Here is a 17776-nt window from a genome sequence, read left to right as displayed (position 1 = left end):
CGAGGACCAAGGTTGGAAACCTCTGCTCTGTACTGTAATGACGAAAGTAGAAAGGAAACATATATATATATATATATATATATATATACACACACACTTTTTTTTATTTATTGTAAAAGCATATGTAAAATAAATATTTCCAATGATGGTTGCCACATAGTCCTGTGTAGCTGAATGAAAGTGGTATATAATAAAGTGGTACAAATCATAACAAATAGGGCTCTTTGTATGAAATAGGTGCCAATGAGTCGATATTTGGTGTAAAACAAGTTTTTGTCAAATGAATGAGACCTTCATAGAACACTTTTTTCTTTTTTTAAGAAAATGACCATGTAATCATAGCTACATAGGTAATTGAAGTCTGATTAGCAGACACTTAACAGTAATATATTCCACTTTATTCGTCTTTATTTATATAAAAACAGGGAATAGCCACAGAAATGTGGTAAACATCGCCACTTACCTCCTCTATCTTTATTCTCTTTGCTAATTCATCCAAAGAAAGGTAATTATCCCCCAAGACCGACTCCCCTGGGCTTGGTGACATTTCTTCTTCAGAGAAAGTCTCTTCCTGGAAGTCCAAGTGAGCCAGGAAATTCTCACTATCTTTTAGGTCCCCGTTCAGGAGACTTGCTATAAATTCAACTGTTGCTTGTCTTTGAGCTTTGCTCTGTTCCTCTTCTGAGCATTTGCGATTAGCGCTGCCTTTGGGATGTGTTGTTTCACCTACTTGGATCTCTGCATGAATAATCCTTTTTTTAACAGCTTCTCCATTCTCGGTAACTGTGTAATGTTCTTCTGTGCTGTCCACTGTGAGGACAGATTGGATAGGACAACTGCATTCTAAGGAACTTTTGCCTCCAGCACTGTCATTGTATGCTCCTGAAGCACAATCTGATTTAACTGCAGCTGCTGATAGCAGTGTGTCTACCATTGGGTTCCTGGCTTGTTCCTCTATGCTCTCCTTGGAGAATGCATCTATTTCTGACACATCATTTATGTGCGGTGTTGCTTTTGGTTGCAGTAGGTTGTTATTCTTCCCAGCGTCCCCAGAAGAAAAGCTGCTGTCAGGATTAGTCCAGCCTCCTGTCCCTGTGGACTGGGTGGGAGACTCCGACGTTGTTTCAGAACTAGTTAGCTGCTGCTCCTCCGAGTGGTTTTTCCTGGGTGAATCTTGGTGCTCAGATGCCCTGGTAAGATTGTTTGCTGTGCTGACATCAGGAGGTGAGTTCTCTGACATTGCTGCCACGCCAGACTTCTGGGTTGTCCTGCTGCCAGCTTCACTTTCACCCTCTAAACATTAACAGGAAATAAGTTTTAGCTCTTTTTAAAGAATACAGCCCTGATAAAAGACTGCGACTTGATAACCACAGGCCTAATTGTTTAGGACACATTGTATGCAGGGCTAATCATGACTAGACTATAGCTAAATTTAGAAATCAGACAATAAATAATTAATGAGAAGCCTTTCTCCTCCCATCCATGCACGTTTGCTCTCATACAGATGTGTGATGTAACATGCAATTAAGAATGACACACAGTACGACAAACAGGACAGTGCAGGAAGCAGGCGTTTGCTTGCTGTACAACAGCAAGTGTGTGCTTCTCTCCTCTGTGCTATCCTGCTCCATCAAAGCAGTTTCCTCATTACGTGTGGTCTGTACAAACTATTGAAAATCAATACTGCTGAATGATGCAGATGGGGGCAGGAGCAAAGGTCACATTAAATGGAACAAGAACAGTATTATTGGCTCACTGTCAAGTTGTGCATAGATCACAAGCTACAGCCTCAAATAACATGACATTACTTATAGCAGTATTTCCATTATCCAAAGCGCCCCCCCAATCTGCTCATTTTACAGTATACATGACCACCTTCTTTTTCCGTTTCTATACTTCGACTGTCCTCTACTAATGAAATAAGTGAATGCTTTTATGGATTGTATTTCAATGTTCCTTATTTTAGAACTCTGGAATATTGTGTCCTTTCTGAAACACAATGTAATAATAATAATAATAATTAATAATAATATTATTATTATTGGTACTTGTTTCCTAGCACGGCGCCCACGATTTTGATCTTATGACATCTTATACAATCGCATTGCATCACATGCAATATAGCAGCATGCGATGCAATCCAATTTTTAATTGTACAAGCACCCTGATGGGTGCTTTCAATGTTAAATGCACCCCCATTGGCAACGCCACCCCCAATATCACCGCCAACCCAAAGCGTGGCGAGTGCAGCAAGCTTGCGCAGGGTGGTGGTACGTGTCCTCCGACCTTTTTCATACCCCCACTATACACATCGGCGTGGAGTTGACTTTAGATAGTGTGGAGAGTGCAGCTAGCCACCGAGCCCGAAGCGTGGCGAGCGCAGCAAGCTCGCGCAGGGTGGTGGTACGTGTCCTCTGACCTTTTTCATACCCCCACTATCCACATCGGCGTGGAGTTGACTTTAGATAGTGTGGAGAGTGCAGCTAGCCACCGAGCCCGAAGCGTGGCGAGCGCAGCGAGCCCCGCGCGGGGACACGGATTACTGTATGTATGCGGGGCTCGTATTCCGCGGGCCGCTTGCCACGCTTCGGGCTCGGTGGCTCGCCACACTATCTAAATTCAACTCCACGCCGACGTGGATAGTGGGGGTATGAAAAGGTCGGAGGACACGTACCGCCGCCGCTCGCCACGCTTCGGGTTGGCGTTGATAGTGGGGGTGGCGTTGACAATGGGGGTGCATTTAACATTGTAAGCACCCATCAGGGTGCTTGTACAATTAAAAATCGCATCACATCGCATGCCATTTGCTGGCATGCAATGTTATGCGATATTTCATTGTACAGGCACTCCTGTTACTTTAACATGAATATCGCATCGCACACCACTAAGTAAGGAATGCGTTGGGCACCAGGCTAGGAAACAAGTACCTTATTATTATAAAACAGCTAGTTTATTCTACAGATAAAAGAAAACTGCCCACAAAGTAAATACATGTATATAGAAGCCAAGCTACTTACAGACACACATTCAGGATCTCAGGGTACTAGCTGTGGAAGGTGGTCGACAGTCATTAGGTCAACACCGTTGGGTCGACATACAGCAAGGTCGAAATGGGACAAGGTCGACAGGTGCTTAGGTCAACACAAGCGTTAGGTCAACATGGTGTAGGTCGACCGTCACAATGTCGACATGGGGTTTTTCTCTGTTTTTCTTTTAACTGAATGTCGACAGTCGACATGGACACAGGTTAAAGTGCACCGCATTCTCTCGCCATGCTTCGGGCACAGTGTCTCGCTATGCTCGGCACACTATTTTATTCTCCCACCACGCTCTAGTGGATGGTAGGGCATGAAATACCGCCTGTCGGCACATGTCGACTCAAAAAACTGAAAACCCCCATGTCAACCTTCTGACTGTCGACCTAGACCATATCGACCTAATGCTGGTGTCGACCTAAGCACCTGTCGACCTTGTCCCATGTGGACCTAGACACTTGTCAACCTTGCTGTATGTCGACCCAACGGTGTCAACCTAATGACTGTCGACCATCTTTAGGTTGACCAACCGACCGTATGCCCTAGCTGGATAAAGGAATCTACTGAGTCAAATGCAACATTCTCAAAGCTTTACTTTAGACTTACATGACTGTGCTCTGACAGCCAGGCTTACATGACTGTGCTCTGACAGCCAGGCTTACATGACTGTGCTCTGACAGCCAGGCTTACATGACTATGCTCTGACAGCCAGGCTTACATGACTGTGCTCTGACAGCCAGGCTTACATGACTGTGCTCTGACAGCCAGGCTTACATGACTGTGCTCTGACAGCCAGGCTTACATGACTGTGCTCTGACAGCCAGGCTTACATGACCGTGCTCCAGTAGCCAGCCTTACATGACTGTGCTCCAGCAGCCAGGCTTACGTGACCATGCTCCAACAGTCAGATTAGAGATGCAGCCAAAGCGGAATGGTAACTGATGCAGCACAATGAAATGTGGATGATCACATTCTGGCCAGACAGTTAAACCAAGAAATTTCTTATTTGATTTTTCTTTAAAAAACAAACAAACAAAAAAAACACTTTGGATGTGATCAGACATCACTCACATTGTGTCACCAATATACAGGTGGGGTCTTACACCACAAGAACTACCTTTCACCTAATGTGCTTTCAGGTGCGAGCTGAAACCAGACTGATCTGTATATAAACCCACTCACACTTGAGAAACGTGGTAGAACAGAGCACACTGCATTTAGGTATGTCCAGTACAAGAGACTTCGGGTGAAATTTAATAGGATGAAAGATTCAGAAAGTGAGAGATTTGGTAAGAAATCTCCAGTTTTTTTAAAGCAGCAATCATTTACATTTCAACAACAACAACTTTGCAGTGTAAATGATTGCCGCTTTAAAAAACTGGAGATTTCTTACCAAATCTCTCACTTTCTGAATCTCTCATCCTATTCAATTTCACCCTACATATCCAGGATGCTTTCTCAAATAAATCAATTCTCTCTGTATACCGTTAAGCTGCACGGTCATGGCAATGCATCTAATACCCCTTTCACATCGCACTTTTAAAACGGTATATTGCCGTTTTTTTCCATTTTAAAACGTTTAAGGCTGCAATGTGAAAGTGCCAAAGTTGATTTACCGGTTAAAGTTAACCGGTATTTCAACACGGTTAAAAAGTCCTACACATTTTAAAGCCGTTTTTTTTGGCAGTTTGAACAGCTCTATTTCAATGGCTTGAAATGTGTCCCTTGGCTTGAAACGGGTTAAATGTTTGAATGGTATTAAATGATTTTTAAAACGGTTTTCACCTGCAATGTGAAAGGTCTCAAGGCTCAGACCCGTTTTAAAGTCCCATTTAAGAATACCGTGTCATTACCCATTTCTGCAATGTGAAAGCAGTATAAAAAAGCATCAAAAAGTGTAAGATTTACATACTTGTATATATCTAACTGCTGTTAATGTGATCTGAAGAGAACATGATCCAATGAAGGAGATTCATAAATGACTCTCCCTTCCTGGCCTACTGTAATGTATGTGCTGTTCTGTGACTTAATTTAAATAATCCATCTACCACATATTGGGTGTGGTATAGGGGTCAGACAGTCGGGATCCCGACTGGCTGGACCAAGACAGCATGGTGAGCGCAACTAAGCCGCTCACCACGCTGCAGGCGAGCCACCTATTCTATTCTCCCTCTATGGGAGTCGTGGACCCCCACAAGGGAAAATAGCGAGTGGCTGTCGGGAACCCGGCTATCAGTGTTTTGACAGTCGGGATCCCGACGTCGGGTGAATGCCTGTCGGGACCGGGTCCGGCACCGACAACGACACATATTTGACTGGTCCTAGAAACATCTTGTATCATTACACCTGTGTATCACAATATACTGAACAATGGTGAATATTCGAAAAAGTACATAAAAAGCACAATTCCTCTGCCCTAAACATGGAAGAAGCTGTCACTTGTGCACACATGCTCAGGCCTAATACTTTTTGATATTGCTGTGTCACAACATCTGACTAGGGACCTTATTCAGGTCTGTTTATTCAGAACCCTTCGTCAGCAAGGGGTCCGATGGTGTGGCTCTGCACATGCGCAGATGCGTTTCCGCACATGTGCAGACACAGGGTGCGTGCGGCCATGGCGAACAGAGCGGGGGGGGAGGGGTCATGTGGCCGCAGGCCGGGGTACCCACCCATGGTGGATTATAATAATTTCAAAGTTTGGTATAAATACAGTGCAATCCATAGAACACAATGAAAACAGAAATGGAATGGCTTGGGACAAGAAAGAGGCATAACTGCTATAGAAATTAATGTGTGTGAACATAGGTGTTTCAGTTATATCTAGAATTGACCCAAATTAATTTAAACAGCAGCCCTTATACAGTATATTTCTACACCGTCCTCTTTATGAGCAAGAAGGAAAGCCATTAAATACACGTTAGGCTCTGTTATAATACTATAATTATACATTGCACTTAAGGTCATGGAAACTTTAAAAAGTGCAATTTGTCAGTAAATGTGGGAACCATTGCTTTATGGCACGCTGTAAAAGGATTACAGCGGAATATAAAGTTGTTGTTTTTTAATGGGTTATGGTCCATTTAAGCTGCGTTATTTGCTTAACAGACTGGAATTTAATTACACGGTACATGCTGCTTCAGATCAGATCTAGAAGCGCCTCTAAATAGTTAATTATAGATGGTTTGTGCTACTACCTTGCCAACAAGACTACTCAATTCTTCCTACTGTATCTCAGGGAAAAATCTGTCAACATTCTGAAGTTTAGGGTCTGCTCATATAACCCATGGAAGTTATTATCCAAAATGCTGCACCACTCCTGCATTATGCTTACTGTGTGCTCAGGGGGTTTCTTTTGTCTGTGACCTGTCTGTTACTGTACCACCAACATCCTCTGTATTATGTGCATTGTTTTTTAATGTCTGTAAGCGCCTTGAGTCCTGCTGGAGAAAGTGCGCTATATAAATTATACTTACTTACTATATAAACCAATCAGATTTTCTACTACATTCTATAAAATGATGGCTAAAATCTATTGGTTGTTATAGGGAACAATCTCTAGATCAGGCATGTCCAACCCGCGGCCCTCCAGCTGTTGTGAAACTACACATCCCAGCATGCCTTGCAATAGTTTTAGCATTCCCTAATAGCAATACTATGAAAAGGCATGCTGGGATGTGTAGTTTCAATACATCTGGAGGGCCGCAGGTTGGACATGCCTGCTCTAGATGGTCTGATAGTCACTGGGGAAATTATTACTTCAGCCATATTCCATAGGTAGGGGGTATTGTACACTTCACATTTTACCGATTACAGCCAATTGTAGTTCTGATCAACCTACATAGCACGTTTGTTGCCAAAAATAAATGTGGTATTGTATACCTGCATGTATGCTGGAATCATTAACCAACCCAGTGTATAGTACACACAGGAACTATAAAGTACAGCAAAATACAAGCATAGATGGCCAGTCACAGCATTTTCACCTGGGGCATTGAGTTCTAATCCAACCCAATTGTCTTGCTTATTCATGTGTAATATGACTGACCTTAGCCAGTAAGATAACTTGGAATGTTATCAGTAAACCAGCAAAGCCTGTCCGTGGTCAAGTAATTATTAGTAATTTAATTATTATTTATGATCATCACACGTAATGTTCCGCATCATCACATACTGTACAGCACGGCAACAGATAATATTGATGGAATGGTTGTCATGCAATACAAATCTGTTACATGAATGTCACCGCTAAAGGATGCACTCGAGTGATCAGCACTGCATGAGAAGGGCAGCACTCATGTATAATGACAACATTGTCTATGCCACCAAAGCTTTTTTATATTCTACTTTCAGACACTCAGATTTGCATGTAAAATGCAGGAGAAAGCTTCCTTATCAAGTAGGTGCTATAGAGTAACTTTAGGTTTGTCCATATTCTATAGTAATTTCACATGCGAGTAGATTACAACAAATATAGCTATATCTATGTTAATATAATAAATACTAACCCAGGAGATTGATAACTTCACAGAGGGCTTGATTCACAGATGGACACACATTCAATGCTACTTGCAGGTGGCTTTGAATTTCTACCCGATTTAAAGGAGGAACTTCACGGTAAAATCAAGACCTCAGGTCTGTAACTGTGGTACCAGCACTGCAACCGACGTTGCATGCTAAGATACAACGCAGATGGCCAGTTGAGTAAACCTCAGATTACGCAGTTGACCAATGGACGGTCTGCGAGGCTAGACCCTCTGCGTGGTGGCACTCAGAATCTTCGCTCTGCCCTTCCAGAAAACCAGGATGCAGGCCTCCCTCTGACCCCTTCAACAATCTGCCTGTTAATCAAGCAGAGAAGAACTACGAGTGTCAGATGCATGTGCAGAACAAATCTTGCACAGCCACGGGAAGGGTAAGGCAATTAGGAGTGGGGTTAGGTATATGCGCCACGGTATGAGGGTTAGGGTTTGGCAGGAGTAGGTAGTGTTAGGGTTAGGCTGTGAGGGAGGTTTAGGGTTGGGGGGTATACTTACCTGAAACCTGTTGAGATTCCCTGCATTGGGATGTCATAGTTACTATTCAATTCGCTGGCATCCCTACTGACGGTCATCCGTATGTTTTACTCTGATAGCTGTAAGGAACAATCTTGTTCCAAGTCCACTACAATAGTTTACGTTTGTCTTTGGCTGATCAGAGTTTTCTACTATCCATGTGATTATGAAGCCTTAGCACTGGATAGCATGGTCGCAGATGGGATGCTAAACAAGCCCATATCATCTATGCATCTATTTTCAAATTTCACACACAAAAAAAACACTTATGTGCCAATGTACTACCAAATGTACTACCAAATGATCTGACTAAACTTGCCAAAAACACATTTAAGCTGTGGAACGATGTGTGAAGCTGAACATGGCTGCCATATTTTTTTCTTTATTATTGTACAATTTATATTTTACTGTGTTCACAAGATAGTGACTCAGAAGAGTCATGATGCACACTTTTATTCCAAACACTATGCTTCGTACAAACAGAATTGGGCGTGTGGGTATAATAACATGCTGATGCAACAATCTAACTGCATGTCACTTGGCACTGCCAGAGATTACCGTCATGATGGTAATAAACTCATCTGATGCTGAAATGTTAGGAAAGTAACACCATTCCCTAATTTTGCTCAGCATATATAATCGCGCCAAGTAGTAATCCATCCCACTTACAGGGCTATATTATTTGCTGGTCCCTGCTTGGCAGAAACAAGAGCTTTCAGCACAAGCACACATGGAGCTTGGAGCATGAGACCTGCGTGATTAATGTTGATCTTTTTAGGATTAGGAAGAAAACACCAGCTGCTGTTTCTGAGTTCGTATCCAGTGTAGTCATGGTATTAGCAAGCAAAAACAGTCGCTGAGCAAAAGGGATTGTAACAAACAAGTAGATTTTTCATGCACAAGAAAAGGCCAGACTGACTAGGACAATAACACTTCATGAACAAAGTGATTGGGCAGGTGACTTGGCATAGGTGAACATGCAGCATTGCGTGCGTGCGTGCACGCACGCGCACACACACACACCCCTGCTTGTCTGAGACATATTGCCTGCTTGGTCACAGCCTCTTAGTTTCAGCCTATTACAAGACACGTTAGTAGAATCTTGGTACTCCGTATTATTTTGCACACAGCTTGAAATGGCATCATGTTGGGAAGAAATGCAATAGTGCATCTTTATATTAACTGAACAAAAGCAAACTCCACAGTTTTTCAGATTAACCTTCAATAGTCTTAGTTACGGGGATACATATTGCCTTAAATTTACTTATTAAAGGTCCAGAAAAAGCTTTCATAGATGAAATATTGCAGGAGGCACAGTCAAAATATTTAATTAAAGAAACAAAAATGACCACATTTGTGGAAAGACGCTATTCTTAGCTGTGCTTCTGGCATTACTACGTAATCCTGGTAAATTCTGTAACCAAAGGGATACCTCTAAACTCTACACCCTGTCTTTTCTTCCTATTCTAGGCTTCTCATTCTATTCTTTGATTCTGAGATTAGAGTATAGGAAAACAGGGTTGGGTAGGAAATCCAAAAAGTCATAATCCAGACACACCCTTGTAAGTATTTTTACCACACCCTTCCTCCAGCCTAACCCTTAAGGTGCCCATACACTAGGGTGACTTCTCCAAGGGGAGAAGTCACCCGAGATCCTCCCTTGTACTGCCCGGGAACCTCCCAGGCTAAAGGACTGCATACGATGTACCGTATGCAGTCATTTTGCATCCATTGTATCCTATGCTATCCCAGCCAAGCCTGCCGAAAGACTTGGCGATGCTATAAATCTATGGAGCAGCAGGTGTGATCTTTGGGCTCCAATGCTGTGCTCACGGCTACACGCATCGCATTGGACTGGATTGGTCTTTTGAGTGCCGGGAATCCGACTGATGGGATTTTGGCCGAATCCCAAAGCAACTGAATACGGGGGGGGGGGGGGGGGGGACAACAGTTTCCTATGGAAGGGGCACGAGTTCATTATTTTTGCATGCAGGGTAAACCATGGATGCTTTTTTGTTTTGTCACCCAGTTTCCAGCATTGGATTTTATTTATGCTGTAAAATAGGTTGAGGTAATATCCTTCTATTGGACAACCCCTAATTATTCAGGGTATATTCAGGCCAAACACTACCTACACCTTAAAAAAAAAAGATCCTTTACAAGTCAAAACATGTTGGTGGGGAGTTCTGGCATTTATGGAGAGGACCTAATCAAAAGAAACAGAAAGACATTCATGCAGTGTCATTTTGAAATTGTTACCGTCCGTGAATCATTCGGAGCTCGCAGACCAGCAGTCAATCAGGAGCGACCACAGTGGCCACTCCTGACTGGCTACTGGTCTTCAAGCTTGCCATAGGCTCAAAGTTTTAAATACCGCCAACACTGTCCCGCAAAAGGCAGCTCTTGCAAAAAGACCCTGTGGGTCTCCCTTGCCTCCTATGTTTGGGACCCTCCTGCTGCAGATACCCCCAAGCTCCTTCTCCCTGCACCCAGAAGATGAAGTCGGTTTTTCTAGGGAGAAGGTGGTCATTGGATCAGGGAGTACACTAGGAGGTAAGGTGAGGATGGTGCGGGCGAGTCGACAGTATGCAGAAAGAAGCCCATGGACTTCTATATTGGATATAGAAGAGACAGGGTCTAGGTTGACCACCATTAGTCAACAGTGACTAGCTTGACACCTAAGAATGGTCAACATACTCTAGGTTGACACAAGGTTAAGGTCAACATAGACATGAACGATACTGAAAAGGTCAACACGAGTTTTGGTGCCTATGTAGACATGGACACTGTATAAGTGTACCGCGCCCACTTGCATGGCTCACACACTACCATCCAAGTGGGCAAAGAGTTAGATTATAAAGTATGAACCATGTCGGTTTGGGAGTATTATGTATTTTTGTTGTTACAAATTGCCATTGTACTCAAAATATATTTTTTTATATTTAACATTTTTAAGCATTTTGTGTGATGCATCTTCATTTTAACGCGAACATCAAAACCATTTCAGGAGACTGCACTGAATACTTTGATAATGTGACACTTGTGTATAGATTTATGGGACAGCACAACAGGAAAAAACCTACGGCCGCTAACTCATATCACTCCATATACAGATTCAGACCGAGTGGCACACAGATATGCAAGCCTCACAAACCAAATTCATCAATGCACTCTCCTGAAGCGGTTTTGTCACATCGCATTGCAATCAAGATGCCCATCGGAGTGAAAAAGCTGCTCGACGCAAGCCAAGACGCGCAACAAGAATGTTTGGCTTGACTCCAGCAATAGTATAAGAGGACAAATCTATATCAATAACACACTAATGGATGATATAAATGTGTAAGATATGACAACATAGCCATCTTGCCAGAGATGTGTGTGTACAAAACAAGTTTTCGTTCTGTCTATTAGAGATAAAATAAAGAAATGTGAAAACATGACTGCCAAATCTATTTCACAGGAAACAGCAGGGCTTATCTCTGAACACAAGACTCTCAGAGCACGGGGCAACTTCCAGGGACTCCTTTAATGAGTCGCGTCACATCAGACAGACGTGTGTTACCAGTGTAACTAATAGCAAACAACTTGTTTATTTGCAGGCAAGGTTCATTCAAGGAGAAATGTGTCTATATAGGGCAAATGGCCAAAGAGACACAGATATTGGTAAGGTGTGTCTGCAGGACTTTGCTCTGTTCTCATGTGTTACTGATAGATGGTACAGGGTGTGTGGAAGGGCTTAAAGACTGCATATGCAGATTCCATTTGTCCATCCTATTCTCAAATAAATAAAAAAATGGGTACTTCCTCAACTTTGCGGCCTCAGCGCATATTTAAGATAGTATAGTCATTCACCGAAGAGACATGGGAGATACCCAGGGAAATCCGTAATGATGCTGCACCATATTATCAGTGTAGACAGCTGCAGGCTGTCACAACATACAGATAACCATACTTTTATTGTAACATTATGCTGGTTTTGATGATGCTGTGCATACACAGTTTATAAATGTGCATATGTCACTGCTTTAACATAATTTATCTGTGGGATAACCAAATCATTTTGCTCCGATAAATAAAATGCAGTTCTTGTGTTCCACTTTCAGGAAAGATTTTATAGATCTGTCTTTGCACTGGTTTATGATGTTCAATAACTGTAATGGGCATCTGGAAATAGCTTGCCTGGAAGAGGCTGCTGCTATCATATTGCACTGTGTGTTTTCTGTCCAAGAAGGTATCAGGGGAAAGTAAGGATAAGCTGATAGGACGCTAATTAAGGCTTCATATAGCTTTGACCTTTATAATCAGATATCTGAATGGTCATCTCTGGACTATAACATAAAAGGATTCTACTGTGAGATTCGAAAGGTAGAGCTGAACATTATAAAGGATTATAAGAAGTTATAAGAATAGTAGGTGCACAGTATATTCCAAAGTTATGGAATTTACATCTAACTGTCTCATGCCTATGCTTTTACCATTATTTTCACCTATATATAATCATGTATATACATGTCTAATGTCCGTGAGCCTCGGAAACACTGCCATATGCTGGCAGAGAGTGAAACTGCATTTCTATCTCACACATGCGCAAACACAGAAGGTAGCAGACTAGCTTTCGAAGCTTTTGCTTCAAGCGGGCTTACTAGTTCCATATATAGCAATACTGAGATGACTTTATACTAGTTTATTGTTTACTTTCAAGACTTTTCTTTAGAACTTGCACTGGCACATCCAATATGGCAAATCCAAGGTCAGAAGATCTAGTTACATAGAATAAAATGTATGAATAAAATGCAATATCTAAAATAAATTTGCATTATCACCAGTTCCAAATCATTTTAACCCTTTGAGTGCCAAGTGAATTTGACCAAATATGTGTGAAAATTGCCAGGCACCCATTTTTATTTATCATAGTGACCTGTAATGATTACATTTGATAGGAAATCTAATCTTATTTAACATAACATTTTTAATTTGAATTTATATACCAAATGTGAGCGACGCTGCCATGTTGGTACTCAAAGGGTTAATATGGCGCTTATGCTGTTGGCATAAATGGGAATATATAATTAGGTACAGAACATTAACAAAATAAAAACATGTTATTTTAAAAGTAGAGGTTTCCTATTAGGTGTGGTCACTAAATAAAAAAGTAAATAATGATCACATCATGCTTTATTTTATGTAAGTGAACAAGTTTCTTAACCCCTTCCTGACAGAGCCAGTTTTTGCGTTCCTGACAGAGCCATTTTTTTCAAATCTGACATGTTTCACTTAAGTGGGGATAACTTTTTTTTGCTTTTACTTATCCCAGTGATTTTGAGATTGTTTTCTCGTGACACATTGTACTTCAAATTAGTGGTAAATTTGGGTCGATACAGTCTGTGTTTTTTTGTGAAAAATACCAAAATGTCGTGAAAAAATGGAAAATTTTGCAATTTGCAAAATGTCACATTTTCTGCTTGTGAGACAAATAAACATACCACTCAAAATAGTTAATAACTAACAAAGACCATATGTCTACTTTATGTTGCAATCATTATTTCAACTTCCTTTTCATTTTTTTGGACACTAGGAGGCTTCAAATATGAATAGCAAATTCTCAAATTTTCAAGAAAATTTCAAACACTGATTTTTTTAGGGACCAGTTCAGTTCTGATGTGACTTTGAGGGACTTGTATGTGAGACACCCCCATAAATGATGCCATTTCAAAAACTGCACCCCTCACAGTATTCAAAACAGCATTTTGGAAGTTTGTTAACCCTTTATGTGTTTCACAGGAATTAAAACAAAGTGTCGGTGAAATTTCAAAATTTCTTTTTTTTTTTGCAGAGTTTCAATTTTAATACATTTTTCTAACGAATACAGTAGATTTTACTAGAGAAATGTGACTAAAAATTGATTCCCCCAATTCTTTTGTTTTCATAAATATCCTATATGTGGCCCTAGTGTGCACGGTGACCAAACCACAGGCTTCATATTAGAAGGAGCACCTACTTGATTTTGGAGCCTCCTTTTTATGAGATTTTTTTTTAGGCACCATGTAGGTTTCTAGGCACCATAAGTGCTAAAAGTTAGGAACCTCCCCCACAAGTCACCCCATTTTGCAAACTACACCCTTCAGGGAATTCATTTAGGGGTATAGTGTACATTTCAAACCCCCAGGGGTTTCACCAATTTTGATACAACTGGACTGTGAAAATGAAAAAATTAAATTTTTCATTTTCACAGCTCAGTTGTATCAAAATTGGTGAAACCCCTGGGGGTTTGAAATGTACACTATACCCCCTGATGAATTCCCTGAAGGGTGTAGTTTTCAAAATGGGGTCACTTGTGGGGGGGTTCCACTGTATGGGTGCTTCAGGGGTCATTCAACCAGAATCTGTGCTGCAAAATCCAAAAATCACTCCTTCCCTTCTGAGTCCTGCCATGCACCCAAATGGTATTTTTTGGTCACATGTGAGGCATTGCCGTACTCGGGAGAAATTGGGGCACAGATTTTGGGGTGCTTTGTCTCCTTCATTCCTTGTGAAAATGAAAAATTTTGAGCCAGATCTGCATTTTTGTGTATGTTTATTTAACATCAAATCAAAATGGGAAGTAGATGTAGGAAGGATTTTGGAGGAGGACTGGAAACGGGCACTTAGGGATATATGGAAGGCAACGAGTCAGGTCAAATACCAACAAATTCAACTTTATATACTACACAGGGTATATCTGACACCTGTTCTTCTATACAAATATGGGGGTAGAGGAGATACAAGATGCCCTAAATGTTTGGATATCAATGGAACTTTCTGGCATATGATCTGGTCCTGTCCAAGGGTACAAACCTTTTGGACGGATATAATTAATGTGATCGCCTCTAAAGGCATAGAGAGATCCCACTGTTCTCCATTAATATGTATCTTATCTACCGGATTCAATTCAAGGGTACAAGGCAATGTAAAACAGTTTATAATTAATCTCTGTACTCTCGCGAAAGTCTGTATAGCCCAAAAATGGTTGGCGAAAGAAGGACCTGAGACTTCAGCATGGAAAAAATTAGTAAAGACCACTATAAAACATGAAAAATATGTGTACGCAGCAAGAGGGTTAGAGAAAAAATTCCATCTTATTTGGGATAGATGGGACCAATAGATACTGACCCCGACATAAATTTCACAAAGGGGAAAGGTAACCTAACTGGGAGGGGGGGGGGGATAGGGATAATTGGGTGTGGGGGGGTAGGGTAGGATTCGGCCCAACACAAATACAGTATTGTTATTCCTTGACCAGAAGGTCAACGGACCGAGCCCCTATTGCCTATATATAAATAGATAGTAGCTTAGTATGATTGGTTTGCATGGGATATTATTTTGGTCCTAAAATTGATCACTGAAATAATCACCAAATGGTACGCTCCGAGGCATAAGAGGAGTCTTACCCTGTTAAATATTGCCACTCTGCACTTTATTCCTTTTTTTTTTTTTGCTCACATATATGATAATTCAATGTGCACATAAAGTTTAAAATGTTATTGGCACAACACAAGCGCAAAGAACCACAACATAGATGTTCCCACTTCTCTTAATTTCGTAATTACTTACTCACATGCATTCTTTCTTTTTTTCTTCTTTTTCTCTTTTTCTTTTATTCCTAACTCACATATTAATATTTAATGTACTTTAGGGCCCACATGGTGGGTTTAAATAGAGAAAGATAGGTATTGCGAAGGTAATAGAGATTCGGTCATGCAGGTCTTGACAGCTCTGACTTGGTGGTATACTAACATGGGTACGATATACCTACTCACAGGGAATCTTTTTTTACACTTCATTGTATGAAGGTTAGCTATGTAGAACTGCCAAATGTTAAAATTACTGTATATGTGACGGGCGTGCTTTGATGTATTTTACATGTATGGATACTTTTACAAAAATCTAATAAAAACTACTCAAATTAAAAAAAAAAAAATACCAGTTGGGTGCATGGCAGGACTCAGAAGGGAAGGAGTGATATTTGGTGGTGGAATGAATGGTGGGTGCTATGTCGCATTAGCAAGACCCCCGAAGCACCAATACAGTGGAACCCCCCCACATGTGACCCCATTTTGGTCACCAGCTTTGGGAGGGGGGCTGGCGCTGCGGCTGGTGGGGGGTTGGGAGGGGTGCTGGCGCTGCGGCAGCCGGGTGGGTGGGAGGGAGGGGGGGCTGCCGGGTGGGATGGGGGGGCTGGCGATCGGTGGTGATCGGTGCTGTACTTAACAGCACCGATCACCACCGATCACTGTGTTACCGAGCGGCTTAGCCGCCGGTAACACAGAAAACGCTGCAATTGGCTGTTCAAATTTGAACAGCCAATCGCAGCGATCGCCGCGAGGGGGGATGTCTGCTGTCAGGGACAGCAGACATCTCCAAACTGTCACCGCGTCTATAGACGCGGTGACAGTTTAAAACCATGACGTATATATACGTCTTCGGTCGGGAAGTACCTCCCGACCATGACGTATATATACATCATATGTCGGGAATATCTTATAATATATATATATATATATATATATATATATATATATATATATATATATATATAAGGGCACGGTAGTGCCCTTATATTAAGGCTGAATCCAACGAACGGATTTTTCCCATAGGGAACTTTTCGGATGGGGGCATGGTGTTTGAGGGACTGCACCTCAAAAGTGACTGGGCGTACTGAGCTGAAATTTGGCATGTACGCGTAGAATCGTCAACCGGTGCTGCATGCCAAATTTCAGGGCGAAATATAAAAAAATGACCAATTGGGAGCGATCTAAACTTCCAACTGCCAGTTTTTTTCTGACACTCGAGAAATGACACTTTGTCACCCATGTTAGTCTATGAGGGGTTTTTTGGGAAGGCATAACTCGGGGTAGGGGAACAATTGAGACTTGGGGTTTGTTTTATTAGGTAGATATTGTCCCAGTGGAGTGCCTTTTGGGGTTGAGGATTTTCAGATAGGTACAGTTTTTTTATAATTTAGTGAAACATGCCCCATTATAGAGATAGGAGCTCCAACTTGTTGCGCAGCCGCAGAAGTCATCAGCTGGGGGAGTACACAGAGTGGCTTCACTTGGGTGTACCAAGATGGCCGACTCCTGCTCGCAAACTGAAATTCTCATCTGTAAGTGGAATTAGCAGTGTTTATGTTATAAATGTGGGTGGATGTGGGGATGGTGATGGGTACTGAGTGGTTATTAGCCCTGACATTGCTTTAATTAAAGAGTTTAAGGTCCGTGCTAGCGCTGTGTCAGGTGGCTGTAACTAAGCTGACGTCATTTAATTTATTCACTGCACTGCCGGGAAATTCAAAACAGATGAGTCTCTGTGCCCGCTGGTGGGAGCTTGCGATGCGGCTCCGCTGCCCCAGCCAGGTGTCATCCCTCCTGCTCTGGCTGCCCTGTTCCCTCTCCTCCCCGCTGCATGGGGAGCGCCTGGGCAGCCTGCACGAAGACGCACGCCACCATTGCTGACACTTACAGTATATATTGTAGACACAAGTGTGCAGCAGCTGCTGCTGCCTCCAGTAACACACCCGCCCTCTCCCCCACCACTTACTCACGTAAAGACTACTGTATGTAGCGCTACTATGGATAGTCTGTGCAGCCGAGCTTGGACGTGTAGATTGTGCAGGAGCTGGCAGAGAGACTCCGGATCTTCCCCAGCGTG

General features: G+C 42.0%; 1 protein-coding gene across 2 annotated transcripts in view; it reads right to left on the bottom strand.

Annotated features, from left to right (window-relative positions):
• CNST (consortin, connexin sorting protein) overlaps nt 1-17776 on the bottom strand; it is a 139069-nt gene that overhangs the window by 40701 nt on the left and 80592 nt on the right. For both annotated transcript variants that reach the window (XM_083176248.1, XM_083176249.1), the window contains one exon: nt 464-1293. In XM_083176248.1, the coding sequence (XP_083032374.1) occupies nt 464-1293 (830 nt within the window). The remainder of the gene's footprint in view (nt 1-463; nt 1294-17776) is intronic.

This window comes from Crinia signifera, chromosome 3, assembly GCF_055691185.1.
Source record: "Crinia signifera chromosome 3, ASM5569118v1, whole genome shotgun sequence".
Taxonomy (NCBI): Eukaryota; Metazoa; Chordata; class Amphibia; order Anura; family Myobatrachidae; genus Crinia; species Crinia signifera.
The sequence above is the reverse complement of the archived record's forward strand: the minus strand, read 5'-3'. Positions and strand labels throughout refer to the sequence as shown.